Below are 25090 nucleotides of genomic sequence, written 5' to 3' on the forward strand. Positions count from 1 at the left end.
AGCCAGCCACATGAGCCGACACAGGGAGACTTCATCAGCTGAAGGTCCCGCGTGTGTGCGTGTCACTGGACAGCGGTGGTGGTGGCGGGGGTGGGGCGGGGCGGGGGCGGTAGCCTCGTGAAAAGAAAAGAAAACCGGTCGCCGCGAAATTACGGGTCAAGCGCGAGAAAGCGGCGAAAGTCAGCCGCTGCAGTAACCGCGCCAGTGAAAACAAACGCCCCGGTCAAACATAACCAATGAAATAACTTTCCCCTAACGGAATCATCATTACACTTACTGTCACCGAAGGGGCGTCGTGTTATTTTTGAAATCATATCCCTTATGACAAGTTCTTATTCTCATTTTTCTCGGCGCGATGTCAAGTGGTGTACAATGTCAGGAAAACATAATATAAGAGCAGCGTATTTCACACAAGAATGATAGATTTAAAGATTAATCTATAGATTTTCACGTTATGATCTTTCACGGATGTGGCTCATGTTAATGTCCTTACAATTAATATTTATTTACACATTTATAGATTGGTTGTAAATTTAATCTAAATATATACTTTGGCTGCGGAAGTCAATGAACATAAGAGTACAATGGTCATAAACGTTACAACTCAATATGAAATAGCATTAGCAGCGTGTGACATTATTAAAGATGTATACATCTATTACGAGGAAGCTCCACTACGAATTTCATTGCTAAAGCAGAAGCGGCCAGCCATTAATAAAAGTCCTTGAGGTTCCTCTTAAACTGTGCATTAGAAGGGGCGCCATTTTTTTTATTTGAAATGGATAAGTTTTTCGAAACGCATTGTTTCCAGTGTATTTGTTCCTGGGTGTTGATTGGAAGGAAGTGCGTGGTGTTAGAACAAATCTACAAATATCACTTCGAATCATATATTCTGAGAGGAAATATTTATGGAACAAATGCTATCAACCTTCCTCACTTTCCACAAGTAATTAATGTTATAGGGGAGAATCTTGTACCTGGGAACAGTTTTTAGACTTTCACGTCTAGTGAGCCCTGTAATACAAGGATAATATGTTTTCTTACTCCATCTTGAAATGATAGCATTTAGTTCATGTGTGCTTTAGTCCTTATTTGAAACTACAAAAATCGTCCCGGAAAAGTACGAAAAAGTAAGAAAACTAAGGTTTTTTCAATTGTGAAAAACTGTCAGCGTTAAAATGGTTATATACCTAAGAATAAATATTCTACAGAAATTTAAAAGTGTTGCACTCGAGAGAACCTCATTAATATTTTATTTAACAGTCTGTGCGTTACATTATTACTCTGATAGATACCAATAATCAGTAAAGTCGAATTAAAAGACCTATTGTCAAACACCAGGTACTTATATTAAAAACGTTTCGAATTAGAATCGACTGGAAACTAAGGTAAATTTTCATTTGCAAGATAGGGAAACTGTTAAGAGATCAAAGAATCTAAGTTCACTTGCAAAGCATCACGTATTCTATGGTAGAAGACATACAGTTTCAAGGTACAAGATAGTGTCCGATTTACGAAGTATGGCTTTACACTACACAAGATTTGCAACTTGCTTTAAAAAGTACAGAATTGTACTCACCGTAAGACACTGTAACTGAGGAATTAAGAATACCTCCCAAATCGCTTTATTGCGTATATTATACAACACTTAAACATGGGGAAGTAGCAATCTTTATAACCTTATGTTGCATAACAACAAATAAATAGAGAAGGCAGAAACCTCTTATAGCTGTGTTTAGTGAACATTATTCGTGCTATTCTAAAATGGGTCACAGCGACCAGGGAACATCAAGAGGCGCTGCTTTCGGTATTGGAGAACTTTACCTTAACTTTGGGGGTTACCACAAAATTTGGCAGCATATAACGTAATGTAATGCAACTGAGAAAATTAGACGAGGTTTTTTATTTCTGTCATCTACTCCTGACCACATTCACATTCCAGAAAACTGTTCACTCATATCATCAGGAAATTAAAGCTTTCAGCTTCTTGTATCTTAAACCCTGATGTTTTATAAAAACGCTTTTTCAGGCTTTGATAACTAAATAAAAAAACACGTTTAATGCCAATGTAGATTTGATTAGCAGATTTGGGTGAAAATGTACTCGAATTGCTACTTATTACAATATTTGTCTCATCTGCAAAATGACATCATCGTTTGTGAATATATTCGATGGAAGAAGCCGTATATAATTACGTTCCAAATCGATAATCACAATAGCTTGATGGCTTTATGAAATTTAAGACATCTCCCAAGCAAACACTTCAATCTGCCATTTGGAAACGGTTGCGACCAGTGCCGCAATGTGGAAGCTGGAGAGATAGTGACTTGGTACTGCAGTACTTAAAGTTCTGGCAAACACTGCTAATCTAGGAAAGAATCATCAAAGAAACGCATCGTGTCATCTATCGCCAAGAATTACATTTTTAGAAACTATGAGTATAATGTCTAAAGATGGAGACAAACATGCTGGTAACCTCATGACTATTCTGTGGGATCACTGTAAAAACTTGAATACCATTGACAGCGACATCACTACGCTATTGACCCAGTATCTACATAATTCTCTTGAAGGAGTCTAATAACGAAGTAAGAAATGAGAACCCAAAGTGAAAGGTTGGAATGAACGACAGCTTGCAAACTCTCGTCGACAGAGGTCTTTTTCATGGAGCTACTTACTTAGTTAACTAGTTAATTAATGTTCCATAGATCATTTAAACGATCCTTATCTAATTGATGTGGAACGAGGAAGTTGACAGGATATGTGTACATGATTAGATTTTCCGTAATTGTTTGTTAATATTAATGAACATATTATTTCTAGTCCTACCAATGCAATTACGCTCAAAAATAGTTTATAGTTTTTTACCAACCAGTAATTTTTAAACAAAATTTCATTCATAGATTAGATGGAGTTGTCCAGAAGAAATGATTTTAGATTAAATTTAAAACCAGATTTGCTTCCTATCAGACATTTTATGTCACTGGGAATATGATCAAAAGGACTTTTTGTAGGTATTGAGCCACTGACAGTTTTAATAATGGGTAATAAAGGCAATTTTTCTTCTAGTGTTGTTGAAATGGGCCTCACTATTCCTGTCAAACTGCAGTTTATATGACGAATTTCATTAGTGACGATATAACTGAGGGTTGGAACTTTAATGGTTGCAACTATTTACTTACAGCTCGTACAAAATAGATACATGTTTCAAATTTTTACCGAACTTCAAAGAAGTGACCAGCACTGTGTATAACCTGTTGCCAGCGATGTGGAAGTCGTAGGATACTGTTAGCAGTGCCAGTTGTGTTGACACTTCGAGCGGCGCGGTCTGTTGTCCGACGAATTTGTAGCAGTTGTGAAGCGAATGCCGTGAAGTGCTTCCTTCAGTTTAGAAATCCAGTTGAACTTACGAGGGCTTAAGTCAGGGGAGTGCAGTAGGTCGTATAGCACTTAGGAGCCCCATCAGTCAAACAAATCACTAACAGCTTGCACTGTACGTGCTTGAGCATTGTCCTCAAAATGATGGTCAGGTCCTACAGAAAGTGTCATCACTTCTGTCTCTAAGCTGGTCGTAAGTTGTGTTCCAAAAATGAACAGCATAGAGACAGAAGTGATGACACTTTCTGCAGGACCTGACCAACATTTTGCAGGAGAATGCCCAAGCACGTACAGTGCAAGCTGTTACTGATTTGTTTGACTGATGAGGCTGCTAAGTGCTATACGACCTACTGCACTCCCCTGACATCAGCCCTCGTAAGTTCGTCTGTATTTGTAAACTGAAGGAAACACTTCACGGCATTCGCTTCACAACTGCTACAAATTCGTCGGGCAACAGACCGCGCCGCTCAAACTGTCAACACAACTGCACCGCTAAGAGTATCCTACGACTTCCACCTCGCTGGCAAAGGGTTATACACAATGCTACTTTGAAGGTCAGTAAAACTTTGAAACACGTGTCTGTGTTTTACGAGCTGTAAATAAATAGTTGCCACTATTAAAAAATGGTTCAAATGGCTCTGAGCACTATGGGACTCAACTGCTGAGGTCATTAGTCCCCTAGAACTTAGAACTAGTTAAACCTAACTAACCTAGGGACATCACAAACATCCATGCCCGAGGCAGGATTCGAACCTGCGACCAGCGGTCTTGCGGTTCCAGACTGCAGCGCCTTTAACCGCACGGCCACTTCGGCCGGCCTGCCACTATTAAAGTTCAAATCCTCGTATATTATTAAGATGCAGTTCAAACGCCTAACTACTAGGAGAGGTTCGTACAAAGTTGCTGGTGAATACAACATATTATTATTATTGTTCGCTTTTGTGGAATAATTATTTTCTTTCTAAATGATGAATTCCCCTAAAAATTATTGTATTACACACTATTCTACGAAAGGATGCAAAAACTTTAGGAAACTGACTTGTTTGCTTCTGGGAGAAACAATTGTACGAACAGGTAAAATAGCTGAACTTAATAGTCTGAGCAGCTCATTAACATGCCTCCTCACGTTTTCTCTAATTTGTACATCCAATAATTTCGATAATTCTAATGTGTTTAATGCCTCCTGTTGACGTCCCACGTCAATTGTTGTACTAAATAAAATAGTGTGTTTTCTAATATTAAGGGAGAGTCCATTATCAGAAGCTCGCTTAATAATTCTTTGAAAGATATTATTAACAATTTATTGTCTCTCTGATGAGATTTATTATGATAATAGTATGGTCTGCAAAAAGTACCAATTCTGCTTGATGAGTGTCAAGTAAAATGTCATTCACATGTACTACGAATAGGAGTGAGCCCAAAGCTGAATTCTGTGTAACTCCCTCAACTAATGACGGAGAAGGAATAGGCCTTGTCTGTGTTGATAGATTCATCCCGTCGCTAATCGTCTAGAGAAATTAAAGCTATCTTAAGACCTAGGTTTGCCCCAGGCTTAAAGTGAATTCGATGCTGTTACCTGAGGGTGCTCTCCACTCTGGGTTTTTTCGTCGTTTTTTTCTTTGGCTATAGAAGTATGATGGAAAATGTAACAGTTTTGAACGATGTTTTCCGATCGTTTGGAAGCACCACTTTATGCTGCTGTAGACAGCGGAACAGGTAACGAAACATGTCGGTTTTCGTTTCCATAGATATGAGGCACTTGTGGTAAACGCAGGTGGGTTTTGTTCGTGACCGCCAGCCACGGCTGACCTTAAGAGTGAAAGAGCGGGACGGCTATCCGGCGCGCAGAAAGCGACGTGAGACGCTCGGGCAGGGAGGGAGTGAGGAAGGGAGGGAGGGAGGCGTCGGCCTCGGGCACACATCCAGACCAGTTTGACCAACCCATATACCAGACCGCGGCGTGGCCGCCTTCCCCTACCACTCTGGCTGGATCGTCCGTTTACTCACTCCTGTTTCCCTTCCACCTCGCGTCTGGAGTGAACTGCCGAACGAACGGAATGCCGAGTACCTCGCCGGCCCAGATGTTCCCCCTCCAAACCGAGGGTCCCCCCGCCAAACACACATTTCGCCCCGGCCCGCGGCACTTTTTTTTTTAGTAGACGGCACATATATACGTATATATATATATATATATATCACCTCTACTTTGCTGACACATTTTACGTTGTCTTTCACGTATCCGCGTTTCCTCCGCAGCCAAAGCTCTCGGCCAGCGCCGCGTTCCCGCTACAAATAAAAGACGGAGACGCGCCTTCCTGGGAGGTCATTCACAGCCGAGCGGCTAGGGACGTCACTCAGCAGCAGCGGACGGGGCCCAGCGTCGAGCGAACAGAGCCGGTGAGGGCCCGACGTGACACACACACGCCTTCCGCGCCCACAATGCGAGCGACAGCCATGCTGGCCAGGTGGCTGCTGATCCTGCTGGCGGTGGCCGGCAGCCGCGCCTTCCCCGCGGCGGACGAGGAGCCCGCGTCCTACCCGGTCGGCCCCGGCGAAGCCGACACCGACGCCGACGCGTCCGCCTCGGCGACGTCGCTGCTGGAGGAGGGAATCGAGGGCGCCTACCGCCTGGTCAAAGACTGCGGCGAGCGGCCGCTGACCGCCTGCCTCAAGATGCGCGCCCTCACGCTGATGGACCGCGCGCTCAGGCAGCCGGGCGACGTGCCGCTGGTGGAGGGCGTGGCGCTGGTGCGGACGACGCCCGTCTCCGGCGCCGCCACCGGCAGGGCGCTCACCCAGGAGGAGCTGGACGCGACGCTGCCGCGCGACGCCGACGAGAAGGACGCCCAGGTGGAGACGATGCTCGTCGACAGGGTGGCGCGTTTCCTGCAGAGCCATACGCTGCAGCTCAAGGTGCCCGACTCCGCCATCTCCGAAGTCCGCAGGACACTCGACGAAGGTACGACCAGGGCCCTCTTGTTCTCTATTACTTATAAGCCGCATGTGTTTCACTAGTGCTGTAACAAGCTACATTTTGAACGTTCGTGACACGTTAAAACTGCGTCTCCCAATCAGATCTGATGCTCTGAAAATACATTCTTACTACCTCTTCTCCATATCGAAGAAAATTTTCAAACTTCCACTAGTTTTGCACGTACCAGTACCGGTACTCAAGCGTGGGCTACAACGCTGTTTTAACATGTCTCGAACCTTTGGTCCGACGAGCAAATCAGTAGTGATTACTCCTCGCAATAGCTCAACAAATAGAGTATTCAGCTTTATTGACGATACAAAAGTGAAGACGGACAGCAGTCACTCGTAGAATCCGTAGTTTATTTCAGATCACGATTTCGTTTGTTTCTGCTAGTGTCAACTGTCACACATTTTACTCAGACATAGTTATGTCTATATGACTCTTCTGGTAACGCACAGATGATGTCTATGTTATAGTCGAAATCTAGACCTGCAATAAAACACGCATTCTGTGAATGACTACCGTTCCTCTTTACATATGAATATTCGACGGTCGCACCACTGATATCCAGTGGATTCCTCTCTAGTTTATAGACGATTTTGTCATTCAGTAGTAGTAATTAAATCCACATAGTCGATGTCTTCATGTATGTAACTCATTGCACTGGTATCTAAAAAAACCTTCAGGTTGTTGGTTAATACCAATATTGATCAGAACAATCTGATTATCACAGGCACAAAATGTAATGCGTCTTAAAGCTGAGTATCGAAACTATTAAATAAATAATTGCCAGAGCTGTCTCCACAAGTGGAACTGTCAAATATTGCAATACTGTTTCTTTGTTTTAGGCACAGAATCGTAAACTCATAGCTCTATGTAACGATCATTTGATTATATATTACAAGTTATGTATTACAGCTATAAGGGGATTTCAAATGAGACGGAGAAAAGTAAGTAAACTGTTTATAGTTTCAAAAGTAATCCTAAAAATTTTAATATATTTATGCCACTGTGCGATCAATGCCTTAATAGGAAAATGTTTGCGGATGCCTACGGAACAATGATTGTACCCAGGCGGCTACCGCTGCGTCCGAAATAATTCGGCGGCCACGAATGCCTTTCTTCATGGTTCCAGAACTATGAAAATCGCATAGAGTCAGATCGGGTCGGTATGGAGGATGTATAAGGGCTTCCCAGCAAAACGTGGACAGCGTAGTCGAAAACACGGTGGCACATGTCGGCGGACAGTATCATGCAATACAGTGATGCCGTCCGTCAACGTTTTAGGGCCTTTGGACTTGATGGTGCTCTTCAATTTCTGAAAAGTGTCCATAGTTATGGTGATTACTTTTGAATAACGAACAATTTACTTACTGTTTCTTATCTGTCTTATTCTCATTTGACTACCGCTGATACGGTCCAACTCCCATTCTCTTATTCCAACCTCTTTATCACTACGTACGAGGAGTTTCATTGAGTTAGGGATTGAAATTTAATGGTGCTCTGTCTATGTAATTGACTCGATAATTTTTGTGGTCTTCTTACACTTAGTTTCACCCTGCTGGTGATACACTATTAATAGATCTAACTTCTACACCTTTTAATGCCAACTATATGTAACAACGTCAATGATTCGCTCTTCACAATCCAGTTTCTTCCCCTGTCCTTCAAGCTTCACTTACTCTTTTGCAGGTAGTTATTTAGACGCCCCTTTCTTCTTCCACCTAAATTTCTTCTTAGTATCCGTTCTCCATACGCTCTTTTTTAAAATCTCCGTACTCCATACTGAAAATGATTCGCAGTTTCCTTACATCAGTTTATTTGAGTGATTGCTTGAAGAAGGTCATGTCTTTGTAAATTAAGCGAACAAAAGATATTTCGAATTTTTATTTATTTTTATATTGGAATGTAATAATGGTATTGTTCTTGTGGTCAATTTGATCGACGTAGTCAGTGCTACGTTCGCTGTTTAAATTCTCTCCATATTCTCATTATTAATCTGCGAGCATTACAGAAGTATGTAAGATCTCTTAGCTTCTTAAGAGTCTTGAACATATATATTCAGCGCAACAGCAGTAGAAATCTTACATCGAGATGACATGAACACCTGTTTTGTAATTTTTTACACATATACGAGAAACACTTTCTCCGTCTCTCCCTCTCTCTCTCTCTCTCTCTCCCACACACACGCACACACACACACACACACACACACACACACACACCGGACATTTCATCTGCGTTAGAGGGAAGAGTTTTATAAAAATTATACCACGTTGCAGAAGCCCTTTAATAAAGTTTGTATCATATGACGTTCACGATCGGTAAGGAAGACAGCCGGCCGGTATTTTGATAGGTACTGGATATCTTTCTTCCACTGAATACTATACAAGAATTTCATTTAGGGAACAGCCATTTTAGAAACAGTTCCATATCATTTTCTTAGTGCCGTGTTGATCGGCTATCTGCACGAACACCCGTGCTGAGAATATAACTGATACCATTCGTTTGATTCAATAATCATTTACATCGGTTGTCTTGCAAATTGTCTTCCATCAAAGCATGAAAATACTAAAGGAACTGCAAGCCGAATACACAATTCTCAGGAGAGTAAACTGCCACAGGAACATCTGTGTGCAGTATCGTCAAAGAACAGTTAACTTTTTCTCTGCACTCATACGCGCAACCGATAAACACAGCATTTGACAATCAGTTCAGATAATTACGGAATATTAAAGTGTCATAACCGTGTAACTTAATTATTTCTCTAGGAAAACCAGGTAAAACGATACTGTGAAATAAGATCCTTAATTTCAACGACCAATTTTTTTCAAATATTACAAAAATGAATGTGCTGTTCTCTCTTAGTAGATCATTTGTGAGTTAGTACGCATGTAAAGAGTAAATACTTCATTAGTTATCTTCTCGCGTGTATGGTAGAAAAATTCCAAGCGGATATTCAAATTCTGAAACGGCATATTTTTGAAGTCCTCTTACTATTGAATCCAGAATAGGTACTGAACATTCAAATGACTTGTTCAGAGTTTTCGTTCTGCGATATTTGTAAGAGTAGACTTGTGTCCTAGACCACAGTTTCCCTTTCGATTAGTCCACTTCCAGATAGAAAATACGCGTCTCGTTGTTGAACGTATCTGTGCAGAGTCATCTGTTTTGCGAAGTACGGTGCTGCTCGGCGTGACAAGCCGTGTATAAACATTGTGTCGAGAGGGAACAGTCGCCTTACGCAAGTGGATTAGCTGCACTTTCATCCAGCTAGCACTTGCACTCAGCCGGCACTGTTGAGCTGCTGACGTCGAAGCAGCCTCTGAAAAACAGAGGATGTTTCACTCCAGAGCCTTTGACTACTGCTGAATGGCGCTGTTGCCAAAGAGGCGCCGTGCTGCCTCTCTCCTGTTGAGTAACGGTCATTGCCCAGTCTCTGCTGTGTCATAAAGCCTGACTCATACAACAGCAACGCAGTTTATAGAAAACAAACATGTTGCTTGATTCAGTCTACATCGAAATCGGAACCAAAAAGAAACCAATGGATGCAAGATATGTACTAGTTATATGAGATATTTTAAATCTGTTTGTCTTTTTTTTCATTCTGAAGACAGCTGTTGACAAAAACGTGCAAAGTAGACCGCAGTCCAGTCCACACTGTGTTATAAAAAATTGAAATCCATATATACAGTTACAATCATGGACTGACTGCAAGCCATAGGCGCAAAATGTGGAGGAAAATTAGAAAAATTACCGACGTCATCATAAATCTTGAATGTCATAGCTCTGATATGAGGCAAACGAAGAGATATAGGCTCCAATTGCTAATAGTTCAAAGTAAAATAGCGTACGTGGTCGTCGAGGCAAAATAATTACTTGGTTCAGAAAGGAAACAAGCTGACCTCAAGTTTCGAATAATGGCATATTACGAATGGAAAGGGAAAGTGTTCTGTCGCCCATCAATACCAAATAACGGACCGACACTTGATCATGTGGTTAATATTTCAATATAAAGGATCTGGACTGTGACCATAACCAGCGCAACAGAGCCAGAACAGTAAGCTGCTGTTTCATGTGTAGTCGGAGATTAAGTTCTGTAATATTTAACAAACTCATCCGTCACGTGCGTTGCACTATTCTGTTCAATAAAAATACCAACAGGAACAGATGACGAGACTATTCTACCATACAAAAAACCTACTCGCTTCAATCATTAATTTACTAATAAAAGAATGCTGAAACAATAAGTATTAAAACCTATATTGCGTTAAGTTGTGAAAACAGCAAAGAAAAAATTCGTAAGAAGGTGAACCACAGTGAAAATAAATTATGTTGTTAAGGTAACTGACAGTTGGATTTACCCATAAAGAAGCAAATCAGCATTGCATAAAAGAAAACAAAGGATCGAAATTTCATTAATGGAGAGGAAAGAGAGAAAGGAAATGAGAAAGACAAATAAAGTAAGTCAGCGAAATTGATGAACGACAGGGAATTGGAGCTTGTGGTAAATAACAAGGATAGTGATGTAGCGCATACATGATGATAGCGTGGGACCAAAAAGCTAGAATAACCTCCGACAGCAAATTCTTATTTATGAAACTTTGGGCGCTTTTCATTGATTAGTTTCACGATTAGTTAAAAATAAACATAGCAGAACACTTCTAGTTAAGAAGATAACATTGTAGTGATAAAATCTGATAGAAAGGAAAGTAGTAGGGAAGAACAGACGAGATTATAGGTAGATGCACACACAGTGGGATAGTGGCAAAGCGAGAAGTAAAAGGACTAGAAAATAAACATTACGAATATGTTACAGAAATTAACGACACTTAAATTCCGAAGATGTTAATAGTGTTCACATTCTTGTCTGTAGATACGGACAATGTGTATCCACTGTTAGCTTAGATTGCTAGAAATATGTCGGAAACAAGTATCTTCCAAATTATTCTAAAATATTATTTTATTAGCAGCGAAAGGAAAGATCTACGAAGAAGTTGATTTGCTGTTAAGAAGATTGTGAACCACCTCATTCAGAGAACTGCCAGTTATATGGCCGCTGATGCAAAAGAACAGGGTGGGAATTAAGATACTCCCCACATTGTGATACTGAAAACCGACATATCACGTGGATACTTCAACATAGTCGTCGCCATTATTCTGATGTCAGAAGCTGACTATTCCACTTTGAAATTAAGTAAAAAATTCAGAAAGATTTTTGCTCTCTTGGTCTATAAACTAAGGCCTAGTCTATGAACTGATAAATGACGGACTACAATTAGCCCCTGACCCAGTTCAAGGACTCCTTGAAATAAATCGATGTAAGATATATGAGGGGGAAAAATTTGAATTTGAAAGCTTTGGCTCTGAAAAAAGGACGGGATGTTATCACATTAATAATAAAATACAATTACAACTTAGAATTTTGCAATACGTGGGACGCTATTGATATCAGTATGCCAGTTATGGCTACCAGTCATCGTCCTGTTTTGAATCTCCAACAGCAGCCGTGTCTGCTCACTAAATTATATGTATTCAAGTCCACCTGTTATTTAATATCTAATAGTGTTTCGGGATCTTTGTGCAATCACTAGTGGGTATATTTACTGAATTTTTTTCCACAGAACGTGAGGTTCCATATAATAATGTAAATAAAGGCCTACAGTATCTTTTGTTTAGAATGTTAGGTTCTGTATAAAACGGTAAAAGGTCCTACACAACTCAGATTCTAGAAAGTAAGAAAGTAAGACTTGAATGAATATACTCGCTGATGAGGGCACAAATGTGCCAAAACTCGTTTCGATTTTTTTTTAAAAATATAGATTTTTTTGTAAATAGAGAACATGATCTTCCATATGGTAGTGATCAATTACGGGAAAGTTCACGAGGTTTCCGTCTGACCTGGAAACGTAGAGTATCATGTTCTGATGTGGGAGAACTGACGGCCTCGGATGGTTCAGCCGAGACGAAGCAGGGCTAAGACAGGTTTCCGAGAAGTCAGTGATCGGGACGGTGCTCCGGTTCAAGGGCAGCGGACTGACCCACTTGCGGCGGCGGCGGCTCTTCCGGAAGCGGAGACGTCGAGCCTGGAAACGTGATCTGGGCAGAGATGCCGCCTGACCGCTACGGCTACTGGTATGCGGGCGCCGCACCTCCGCTGCCGCCAGCTCCGGATACGCTTACCGTCCTCATCTTGCCGGGCAGGTGCTGACGACTTTTATTGAAGCTCGCTAGACTGGACATGACGAAATCACAGCTCACTTTAGTGTGTCGAGATGGCTTCTAACTAAAGACAAATGTTGTGTTTGTTTATTTCACACGATCCGCTCTGACGGCAAGCTTGACGCTGGCCTAGTTTCATTGACCTAGGTCCCTATATACTTCCGGCAACAAACGTTACCTGTCGTTTACAACATAATACACACACACACACACACACACACACTATAGTGGTCTTCAGTCGAAGACTGGTTTGATGCAGCTCTACAAGCTACTCTGTCCCGTGTAAGCCTCTTCATCCGAGAATAACTACTGCAACCTGCATGCTTCTGAATGTTACTGTATTCGTCTCTTGATCTCTCCGCGATTTTACGATTTTACCCCCCCCCCCCCCCCGTCGCACACACATACACAAACACACACGCACACATACACCACACACACACACACACACACACACATACACACCTCCCTCCAGTACTAAATCAGAGATCCGTCAGTGTCTCAATGTACCCTACCAACCGATCCCTTCTTTTAGTCAATTTGTGCCAGAATTTTTTTTATCTCACCACTTCTATTCAGTACTTCCTCATTAGTTATATGATCTACCCATCTACTTTCTTCTGTAGCACCACACTTCAAAAGCTTCTCTTCTTGCCTCAACACAAATTCCTTGCCAATGTCAGTCCATACAGAGGAACCAGTTGACAAAACCAGCATTACCTGAGTACCCATTTTACCAGTTTTCTATTGGAAACTAAAATTTACCTGTACTTCTGCAGTAGACATGGTGTGATATGATACCCGGCAGTTCCTGTACGCTGGGCGCAGCTTCGCGTTTGTACAACGCTATTTTGCAAACGTATCTATGGTAAAGCGTCTTGATAGCTCCATAATTGGTATTTGTTTTTGTCTACAGCCGTTTGCGCTTCGCAGTTGAAATCTATAAGAACCACTGCCAGGTTTCAGGTATTTCCTTGCGTTGATTCGACTGTAATTCTGTCTTTTGCAATGAATGACCGTATTAAAGCTTCATTCATGATTCGTAATATTTTTTACGTATCTCGGTGTTTATGATGTCACATTTCTTGATTTGGGTGTTGTACAGACATATACATTTGTAGGTAAATCCAGCGGCATATATGTATACTGTATGCGAAGTCTGTCGTGAACAGAGTTAGTGGCAAAGGAATAACCAATTTAAACGTCATGCGTGATGCTCACGCATCTCAATGTTTCTGACGCCGTATCTCCTGATCCAGCTGCCACGCAATGATATAATTCTGTAGGTACATACAGCGCTATACGTGGATACTGTATCAAAATGTGTTGCGAATAAAGTTAGTAGCAATGAAGTAATAAATTTAAATGTCATGCACAATGCGGCAGCTTCCCACGTATCTCATTGTTTATGACGCCATATCCCCTAAATTAGTATTGGTAGATGGTTCTTACCCCAATAACGATTGTTGCTTGATGGTAAGGGATATGTATACCAAATTTGGATGGAATCAGTTCACTGGTTTAAGAGGAAATGTTGAACGTACGTACATTCACACATACAAGGGGCGTTCAATAAGTAATGCGTCACTTTTTTTCAGGAAGCAAGTTATTTTCATTCAGTATTCAAATGCAACATATTATTCTCAACTCTTTTGGCTAGAAAACCCTGTTCTTCAACATTATCTGCGTTCAATACGATGGCCTTACTGGGACCCGACGCCTTGCTCCATCAATAACCTCCACATCATCTACGTACTGCTCCCCGTGGAGTGCACCCTTCATTTGGCGAAACAGATGGAAGTCGAAAGGTGCGAGATCCGGGATAAAAGGTGGATGGGTAATAAAAGTTCACTGATGTTTTGCGAGCTTCTCTCTGTCGTGCAGATTTCTGTGATGCCCTGTGTGGTCATGGAGAAGGATGAGTAGGAGAAGAAGGAGAAGGATCGCTTCGAATAAGAGTGTCCGCACGTTCTATCACTGAATGTATCGCAGCTGTGTGAGTCTGGCTGGCACATGGAAGATAGGACAGGTTTGTGGGACCTTATTGCGATCATGACAGAGTCACCGGACGACTCAAAATCCTTTTGTTCACTTACAGGTCTCCGTAGGGTTTCTGCAAGCACCTACAGATATCCGCGATGCTCTGGTTATCCGTCAAAATAAACGCTGTGATCGATTTCTGCTAGGGACACACCTCCTTTACAGATGACATTTTGACGACTATGTATAGCGGCGCCATCCACAATGATTGACAGCAAATTTCTAATTTTTTCGACTGAAATTGCCCAGGACAAACGTATTACATTACTTGTTGATCTCACCTTGTACATACATATGTAAACTTTTATAATATGTGTCGATATAAACGTTAATTAGAAAATTCCATGATCCACATCTTTATACAGATGAGGCTCTCTGTTTTCTCAGATCCATGTGGAATGTTGATGTTTTAGATAAATGAGAACACAGTGTCATCACAGAAAATGGTAGACAAGAATCATTTCATATTCATACAGCACAATATGATCGAAGTGAGACTGACCAGGAAAATGTGAATAAATCAGAGTTGAAAAATGGAGGACTGTTTGTGTTTTAAAGTCCGATCGTTCGTGATAGGGAAACCACAGCGCAAATCTGATGAAGTTTTACACAAATGTGTTGGACTGTGCCTGTATTATGCACGTCGATCCCGTGACGTCACCCTTTTCAGTTTTGAGAGCACAGTGAGCACGTATACACGCCTAAAAATATCGTCTCCCGCCATGTATGAGTGACTGTTGAGAGACTTCGCCTGATTTCATGCAGCCCACATAACACAACTGTCATGCATTTTTTTTTTTTCGTGAAAATTCTCGGCCACATGCTGCAGGGGCAATGGAGACGCTCCTGTAGCATTTTCGATGGGAGGCGTCTGATCGTCAATAATATAGCCCGTAATGGGCTTCACGTGAGTTTCTTCTCTGATCACATGAAGTGCTGGGTTTGAAGACAACATTTTGGCACAGACATCGAGCTGAAAACCAGCGTAGAGGATTGTTGGAAAACACAGATGGGTGCCTTCTATGACGAGGGTTTTGAAAAGTTTGTACATTGCTACGTCATACGTCTAAGTCGGAGCGGCGGCTATGCACAGAAGCAGATGGAAGATGTAGCTAACTGTTACAAATAAAACATTATTTATTCTAACTGTGGTTTCCATTTCGTGACAGATCGGACCTTAATTAACGAATAGCCCTCGTACGTTACCTTACTTTAGAAACAGGAGAATTGTTCTTTTGGGGTTTCATAACGAACAGCGTGACTTCCGGTTTCTAATGATCTGTGTGTTGTCTGTGTTATATTTCCACCAGAAACTGTAAAAATTAATGGGGCAAGTTTCAGTTTGTTAATCACCTAAATGCTGCTTGTTGTTATTGTGGTCTTCAGTCCGGAGAGTGGTTTGAAGCAACTCTTCATGATACTCTATTCAGCGCAAGTCTTTTCATCTACGAGTAACTAGTACAATGTAAATCTTTCTGAATCTGCTTAAGGTATTAATCTCTTGGTCTCCCTCTACGATTTTTTCCCTGCATACTTCCCTCCAGTACTAATTTGCTGATCCCCTGATGCCTTAGAATGTGTCCTACCAACCAATTCCTTCTTCTAGTCAGGTTTCACCAAATCACCTCAGTTTTATTCAGTACCTCCTCATTTAAGTGGTATACCCTTCTAATCTTCGGCATTGTTCTGTAGCACCACATTTCGAAAGCTTCCATTCTCTTCTTATCTAAACTGTTTATCGTCCACGTTTCACTTCCATCCAGATTCTTTCAGAAAGGACTTCCTTAAATCTATACTCGATGTTAACAAATTTCTCTTCTTCAGAAACGCTTTTCTGGCCGTTGCCAGTCTACATTTTATATTCTCCCTACTTCGACCATCATCAGTTATTTTGCTTCCCAAATAGCAGAACTCATTTACAGCTTTATGTGACTCATTTCCTAATGTAATTCCACAGCATTATCGGATTTAGCTAGACTACATTCCATTATCCATGTTTTGCTTTTTTATGTTCATCTTACATCCTACTTTCAAGACACCGTTTATTGCGTTCAAGTGCTGTTCCAAGTCCTTTGCTGTCTCTGACAGAATTACAATGTCATAGGCAAACCTCAAAGTTTTAATTTCTTTCCAATGGATTTTGATTCCTACTCCAAATTTGTCTTTTGTTTCCTTTACTGCTTGCTCAGTATACAGATTGAATAACACCTGGGATAGGCTAGAACCCTGTCTCACTCCCTTCCCAACCACTGCTTCCTTTCCGTGTCCCTGGACTCTTATTACTGCCTTCTCGTGTCTGCACAAATTGTAAATAACCTTCGATCCCTATATTTTACCCTTCCCATGTTCGTAATTTGAAAGGAGTATTCCAGTCAACATTGTAAAGACAAATGCTATAAACGTAGGTTTGTCTTTCCTTAACCCATCTTCTATGAGAATTCGTAGGTTGAGTATTGTCTCGCGTGTTCCTACATTTCTTCGGAATCCAAACTGACATTCCCCAAGATCGGCTTCTACCAGATTTTCCATTTTTCCATTACCACATATTTGTCTTCACTGACTGGAGGCTAATGGCTCAATTATTCGTCACACGGCATTTACAGCCATACGTTACACGAGATGGAAAAAGACTGTGAAATTGAATATTATCCAATGAAGTTCGGAAAGCTATAAATGTTCCATTATAGTAACTTCATGGCAATATTTAAAATAGAATGGCTTTTAAACCATTTATTTCAATCTGAATTCAAAAGCAAGTTCATAATAGCAAGAGCTTTGATGCGAAAGTATGACTGTCAAAGTTCTTACTGGTCCTTTTGTAGGATTGGTAGTTCTTCCATTTATTCCTCTAATGCACTAGTCTCAATGAACTTCTTATACACATTAGTACCATTTGCTACTTATTACTCATTGCCCTCTGACGCTCACTCCATATTCGGATGGGGTGATGGCTGAGCTGAGTTATATTAACTGCATTACTCCTATGTAAATCGAAAGATGGTTAAACAGACTTATTTGAAAGCCAATATTGAATATTGAGTCCTTAGTGACATAAGCGACCTAATCAAAAACAATGATGCAGTGTCATATGCACCGCGGTCATACCAGGCGAAGTATCGTCATAGCGTTCGGGTTTGAACTTTTTTGGTTACTCTTTTGATTACTATCCCATGTTGCTTACTATCCCAAGACTGTGAGTGAACCAGCGTGCAGCAAGAATACATGGACTAGGAGATGTAATGGCTAGTAAATTAGAACAGCCTAAATGCAAATTACTGATAAAATTCTGGATTAAGGTCTAGAGTGAGAAGCTATCAACAATAAGATTTGATGCAAGTGAGGGAGAGTTAATGGATCTATAAATATAGGGAATAGTCTAATGAGAACAGGGTAGAGTTTGGGAGTAAACCAAAGTAAAACGAAAGTGATGAAGAGTAGCAGAAATGACATTTGCTCATTAACTTAGTTTCTGAATTGGGCATTGAAGTAAACGAAGTAAAGGCATAAAATACCTTGGTAGTAAAATTACGCACGATGGACAAAGCAAGGAAAGATATAAGTAGCACACTAGAAGGAGCCAAGAGGACATTCCCCGATAGCAGACGTCTACTAGTATCGAAATATGTCTTAATTTTGGGAAGAAGTTGCTGAGAATGTTCGTTTGGAACACAGCATAATATGGAACTAAATTATCGGTTGTGATAAATCCGGCAATAAGAAACTCAGAAGGTTTGAGATGTGTTGCTACACAAAGACTTGGAAAATTAGGTGGACATAAAATAAGAAGTGAGAGGAGATTTTCCGCGGAATAAGAGGGGTAAGGAATATTTTAAAAACAAATATACGAAGAACGAGCAGGATGATAAAAGATATGTAAATAGATCAGAGATAACTTCCATGGTACTAAAGGCCGCTCTAGAGTGTAAAAACTGTAGAGAAAAGCAGAGGTTGGAGTAAGTGCAAGATATAATTGACAGAAATATCAGGAGTGAATCTTATCATTAACACCCGTTCGTTCAGAGTTTTAATGCCACTACTAAACATTTGTTTACTACTTCGCATGTCGTAAGATATGAGCAGTAACGAATGTGAGGTCGTAGAAGGTGCTTTTGATTGATAATATCATCAGCGAATCCCTGCTTTGATCCCTATCTCTGACGGTATGACTTACCCATAAACGACATGGAAGTGGCTTGAAAGTGGCAGTGACGTTGCCACAAATTGGATATTACACGACAAATGTCTGCATTTCTATTTCCACCCCTGCATATGTTTTTGCCTCCAAGTGCCTAGTTTTTTGTGATATGAATATATTTAATGTTGCGCGGGTACCTGCGCGGTGCAGTCCTTTTGTATTCGACGCTACTTAGATGATTGAGTGTCCACCCCGCCCCTTATTTTGTGAAGCGGCTTCTCATTTGGCAACACGAGGCTGTGGATCCAGACCAAGACCTTTTTATGACTGCAAAACCTGGAATGGTACGTGGGAGAAGAGCTAAGGACTTCCGGCTTAGTATCCGGCGACGCTAAGCACCATATGGCGATGATGGCAAAGCTGATGAAAAAGTTTCTTTTAAATCATCGGTGTTAAGTCATTAGTGTAATAACTACATCTGTATCTATACTCCGAAAGTTCTTTGAGCACTCTTCCTTCTGCTTTCCCTCATCGATTCACGATGGTTCTTGAGAAAAATTATTGCTGGTAATCTCAAATTTCTCTGGTTGCTTCATCGTGGTCATTTCGTAATATATATATGGAAATTATAATTTCCCGACTCTTCTTGGATTGTACGCTCTCTAAACTTCAACGGTAAACCTCTCTGCGAGGTATGTCTCGCTTGTAACAAATGCTGCTGGAGTTTGTTGATTATTAATCTCTATAACGAACTTGTCACTCTTGGCTGCATCTTCTGTATCTCCTGTATTAATTTTGCTAGATAAGGCTCTCATGCTAATGGGCACTACGCAGGAATTCCTCGACCAAATATTCTGTAGGCCACTTCCATCGTGGACGCGCTGCATTTCCTTGAGATCGTTGCAGTAAATTTGGTTCTCGTACTACTGATTTTGTGTAATGAATCCAATGTCGCTCCGGATGATTACTCCTAGGTATTTTACGATAGTTTAGCGTCTCCATTGGTTTGTCGCCGATAGCCTACTCGAACAGTAATGGATGTCTTCGCCTATATGTATTTACGTTCAGTGTCAAATGTCAATCCCTGTACCATTCTTCGATCCTCTGTATGTTTTCCCGTATTTTGTGGCAGTATTGTTGATTTGAAACATTTCAACGTCTGTGAATAGATTCACAGAATCTCATATGTTACCCAGACGTACTGGCAGATTAAAACTGTGTACGGAACCTGGTCTCAGGTACGAGTTGTTCTCCAGCACACTGATCTACCAGGAAGTTTCAAGTGTGCGCACATTCCCCTACAACATGAAACTTCGTTTTGGAAACAAACCCTTTGGCTGTGGCTAAGCTATTCTCCGCAATATTCTTTCTCCCAGGAGTGCTAGTCCCACAAAACTTGCGGGAGAACTATAAAGTTTGAAAGGTAGGAGATGAGGTACTGGCATAAATGAAGCTGTGAGGGCTGATCTTGAGTTGTGCTCGGATAGCTCAGTCGGCGAGCACAAAATACTGAAACTAAAAGCAGCAAGGTTAGGGCTCCGATCCACCCAGGAAGATTCGTATCAGCACACCCTCCACTGCAGAGCGAAGATTCATCTGGCTCCAACACTAACCTCATAATTTATTTAATTTACTGTCACAGTTGCTTTCACATTCCTTAACTGTAACTAGTTCAGAATGAGTCCGTTCATTTATGAGCCATTTACAGGGTCTTTATGATGTGATTGTAAAATAATTTCAGTGCAATACATAAAATTTGTTTTCTGTTCTTACGGTATACATTCGAACTGTTTGTCGTTGCCACAGCTGAAATCTCTGGAATACGTCAACTTAGAAAATCTGGTTTACATTTATTTAGTTGAGCTAGTATCGGTTGTTCAAAAGACAGACAGTTCAAATGTATACTGCAAGGAGAGAACGAAACTTTTACGCAACGTGTTTCAAAGTCCTTGCGACAAACTTCCACAGGTGGTAGACCACGTAGTGGAGGACAACTTTCATTAGACACAAAATGTTTTCTAATGTCCCGCTTTCAGGAAGGCACGACGTCAGTAACTGTATGGTTTAGCAACTTAAAAAAGAAACTGCAGAGTACAGTTGAAGTAGCGATATTAATTTTCCATATTAGTTGATGGGTAGCTTGGAGCCTAAACTCATCATGAAATCATCCAATAAACTACGCAGTAAAGTACATTACGACAGCCACGTGACTGATGAATCTAGTTCGACACATCCTGTAAAACAGTGAAGGGCTTAAGTTTGTTCACTTAAAAAATTGTTTGCTGATGCTTCCCAGCGACGCCAGGCATCCTTCAGTTTATTCCGGCCCTAGGACGACGAGATTTCACCGAACTGACAGGATCCGCTAACCAGCAAACTGATAGCGGTTTTTAACAAGAAAAGCATTACAATGAGAGTCACTTAGCGGAGAAAAGTATTTTATTCAGCAAATCAGGAGTTTTAATTGGCCCGGACTACTGCTTCTCATGCGAGCAGATTACTGGGTAATACCCAACACGCATTGCATGCGAACACCGCAAAGTGCGTTCGTCCTGCCGTTTCTGAGGGGCATAGCCAGTCTTAAATGACGCCCAACGTCACCAGGAAGTGTCAGCGGACATATCCGGTGTAACAAAAGTTGTTCCCCATGAGGTGATCTACCACCCCTAGATATTTGTCGCAATGACTTTCAGGAACCCTCTAAGCAGAGGTGATAAAAGCCATGAGATGCATTCTAATATCGTGTCGGACCTCCTTTTTTCCGGCGTGGTGAAGCAACACGAGGTGGCATCCTCTCAAGTCGTTGGAAATCCCCTGCAGAAACACGCGCCTCTACGTCTGTCCGTAATTGTGGATGTGCTACCGGTGCAGGATTTTGTGCACGAACTGGTGTCTCGATTATGTCCCACAGATGTTCGTTGGAATTCATGTTGAGCGATCTGGGGGGCCAAATCATTCGCTCGAATTGTCGAGAAAATTTTCCAAAGCAGTCGAGAACAACTGTGGACTAGAGAGAATTGCCTGTCCAACATCGTACCGACACGTTTACGGCCAGCATTGTTTAAACCGTAACTAACGCTGAACAACGCAACTACCGCCTCATGTGGCTGCTTCACCTGACCTGCTATGCTCCACGACATTTTTATCATTTGCAGATGTTCTCACGTCTAGTAACATGACATCTTTGTTTGGGAACATGAGTTCCATGAATGACTGCAAATGGTCTCCAGGTAGGTGAACCTAACAATTTCCAGTCAATGATCGGTTCAGTTGATCCAGAGGACACAGTTCATTTCATGCAAACACAGCCCACACCGTTTTGGGCTAGCAATAGCTTGCACAGTGGTCAATGTATCCATGGCTTCGTGGCATCTGCGCCATACTCGACCCTACTATCAGCTCTTACCAACTGAAGTTGAGGCTCATATGAACAGGCCATCGTTTTCCAGCCGTCTGTGGGCCCAACCGATATGATTACGAGCCGAGGAGTGGCTCTGCAGGCGATGACGTTCTGTTAGCAAAGGCAGTCGCTTCGTTAGACTGCTGCATAGCCCATTAACGCCAAATTTCGCCATACTATCCTAACGGATACTTTCCTCGAATGGCACACTGTTTTCGGCGGTAATTTCACGCGGTTTTACGTGTCAGTTAGCACTCAAAACTGCGCAAACATCGCTGGTCTCAGTTGCAGGGGCCGTCGGCCACTGCGTTGTCCGCGCTGATAGGTAATGCCTGAAATTTGGCATTCTTGGCACAATCTGTGGATCTCGATATATTTAATTCGGAGGCGATCCTCGAAATGGAATGCCCAGTGCGTCTAGCTCCAACTAGCATTCCGGTTAAGAGTCTGTTAATTCCCGTCTTGCGGTCGTAATCACGTCGAAAACCCTTTCAAAAGAATCGCCAGTGTGCAATGGACTGTTCCGCGAATGCACTTCCCTTTGGTAACCCTTGTACGCGGTACTACCGGCATCTGATTATGTGCAAATCATTAACCCATGACTTGCCATCTTAGTGTGTATTAAAGAATATTTATTTTAGAGTCAGGTGATAAAATGGGGGCAATGTCACGAAAATGAGTGGAGTCTTTGGAAGTTGATGATGAAGTTTGGCTTGTGGGGCACTCAACTGTGTGCTTATCAACACCCGCATAAAATCCCAATTTTTACACAGTCCATTTTCTTCACAATCCAGTCTACACTACTGGCCATTAAAATTGCTACACCACGAAGATGACGTGCTACAGACGCTAAATTTAACCGACAGGAAGAAGATGCTGTGATATGCAAATGATTAGCTTTTCAGAGCATTCACAAAAGGTTGACGCCTGTGGAGACACCTACAACGTGCTGACATGAGGAAAGTTTCCAACCGATTTCTCATACACAAACAGCAGTTGACCGGCGTTGCCTGGTGAAACGTTGTTGTGATGCCTCGTGTAAGGAGGAGAAATGCGTACCATCACGTTTCCGACATTGATAATGGTCGGATTGTAGCCTATCGCGATTGCGGTTTATCGTATCGCCACATTGCTGCTCGCGTTGGTCGAGATCCAATGACTGTTAGCAGAATATGGAATGGGTGGGTTCAGGAGGGTGATACGGAACGCTGTGCTGGATCCCAACGGCCTCGTATCACTAGCAATCGAGATGAGAGGCATCTTATCCGCATGGCTGTAACGGATCGTGCAGCCACGTCTCGATCCCTGAGTCAACAGATGGGGACGTTTGCAAGACAACAACCATCTGCACGAACAGTTCGGTGATTTTTGCAGCAGCATGGACTATCAGCTCGGAGACAATGGCTCCGGTTACCCTTGACGATGCATCACAGACAGGAGCGCATGCGATGGTGTACTCAACGACGAACCTGGGTGCACGAATGGCAAAACGTCATTTTTTCGGATGAATCCAGGTTCTGTTTACAGCATCATGATGGTCGCATCCGTGTTTGGCGACATCGCGGTGAACGCACATTGGAAGCGTGTATTCGTCATCGCCATACTCGCATATCACCCGGCGTGATGATATGGGGTTCCACTGGTTACACGTTTCGGTCTCCTCTTGTTCGCAATGACGGCATTTTGAACAGTGGACGTTACATTTAAGATGTGTTAGGACCCGCGGCTCTACCCTTCATTCGATCCCTGCGAAACCCAACATTTCTGCAGGATAATGCACGACCGCCTGTTGCAGGTCGTGTACGGGCCTTTCTGGATACAGATTATCTTCGACTGCTGCCCTGACCAGCACATTCTCTATATCTCTCACCAATTGAAAACGTCTGGTCAATGGTGGCCGAGCAACTGGCTCGTCACAATACGCCAGTCAGTACTCTTGATGAACTGTGGTATCGTGTTGAAGCTGCATCGGCAGCTGTACTTGTACACGCCATCCAAGCACTGTTTGACTCAATGTGCAGGCGTATCAAGGCCGTTATTACGGCCAGAGTTGGTTGTTCTGGGTTCTGATTTCTCAGGGTCTATGCACGCAATGTAATCACATGTCAGTTCTAGTATAATATATTTGTCCAATGAATACCCGTTTATCATCTGCATTTCTTCTTGGTGTAGCAATTTTAATGGCCATTAGTGTAGTCAATGTCACAAATGATGACGGAGTCTTTGGAAGTGAGAGGAAAATGGTCACGTACGCCAACGCAGTATAGGAATTACAATATCGTTCCTGTACATTGTGCCGGCTAGGTAAGCGAGACTGATATTCGCCTCGGCTGTTGCAGCTCGCGGTAAGAAGAAGAAGCTGAAGATGCTGCTGCCGCTGCTGCTGTTGATGAAGCTGAAGGCGGCGGCCATCATCCCGCTGGCCCTGGGCGCGCTGGCGCTGCTGGCGCTCAAGGCGCTGATCGTGGGCAAGCTGGCGCTCGTGCTGGCCGGCCTGATCGCGCTGCAGAAGCTGCTCGCCTCGCGCCAGGGCACGCAGACCTACGAGGTGGTGGCGCACCCGCACTACTCGCACTCGCACGTCTCCTCCTACGGCGACGAGCACGGCCACTACGGCCGGTCACTGCCCGACGACGGCGCAGCCGCCGCCGACGCCCACCAGATGGCGTACAGCGCCTACGCCAAGGCGGAGTAGGCCGCTCCTACACCCGCGGCCTCCAGAGCTTCACCTGACCAGTGGTGGCCGTTAGACGCGTACGTCACACTCCACGCACTATCCGTAGGCGAACTCCCGGTTTATCAGGTGCCTGCCTACATCCCCTACATCCCGTGTCCTTTTACAGAGAAAGCAATTCATTCGCATCATCCACTTTCCTTCCATCGAGCTCCACTCTGCGACATACTGACTGCCCTCGTCATAGGTGACCTTTGACAAGGACAT

At 42.5% G+C, this 25090-nt stretch overlaps 1 protein-coding gene across 1 annotated transcript; it reads left to right on the forward strand.

The window, feature by feature from the left end:
• The first annotated feature begins 5832 nt into the window (after window positions 1-5832).
• Window positions 5833-24844, forward strand: LOC124788838. Its single transcript, XM_047256121.1, has 2 exons — window positions 5833-6337; window positions 24489-24844. Exons 1-2 carry the CDS (start codon window positions 5833-5835, stop codon window positions 24842-24844), a joined length of 861 nt encoding a protein of 286 aa, XP_047112077.1.
• Window positions 24845-25090: the final 246 nt, after the last annotated feature.

Source organism: Schistocerca piceifrons, chromosome 3, assembly GCF_021461385.2.
Source record: "Schistocerca piceifrons isolate TAMUIC-IGC-003096 chromosome 3, iqSchPice1.1, whole genome shotgun sequence".
NCBI lineage: Eukaryota > Metazoa > Arthropoda > Insecta > Orthoptera > Acrididae > Schistocerca > Schistocerca piceifrons.

Coding starts and splice junctions, on each gene's coding strand:
- LOC124788838 (XM_047256121.1), top strand. CDS start 5,833: ATGCTGGCCAGGTGGCTGCTGATCCTGCTGGCGGTGGCCGGCAGCCGC. Junction 6,338..24,488: donor CCGCAGGACACTCGACGAAG/GTACGACCAGGG, acceptor CGGCTGTTGCAG/CTCGCGGTAAGAAGAAGAAG.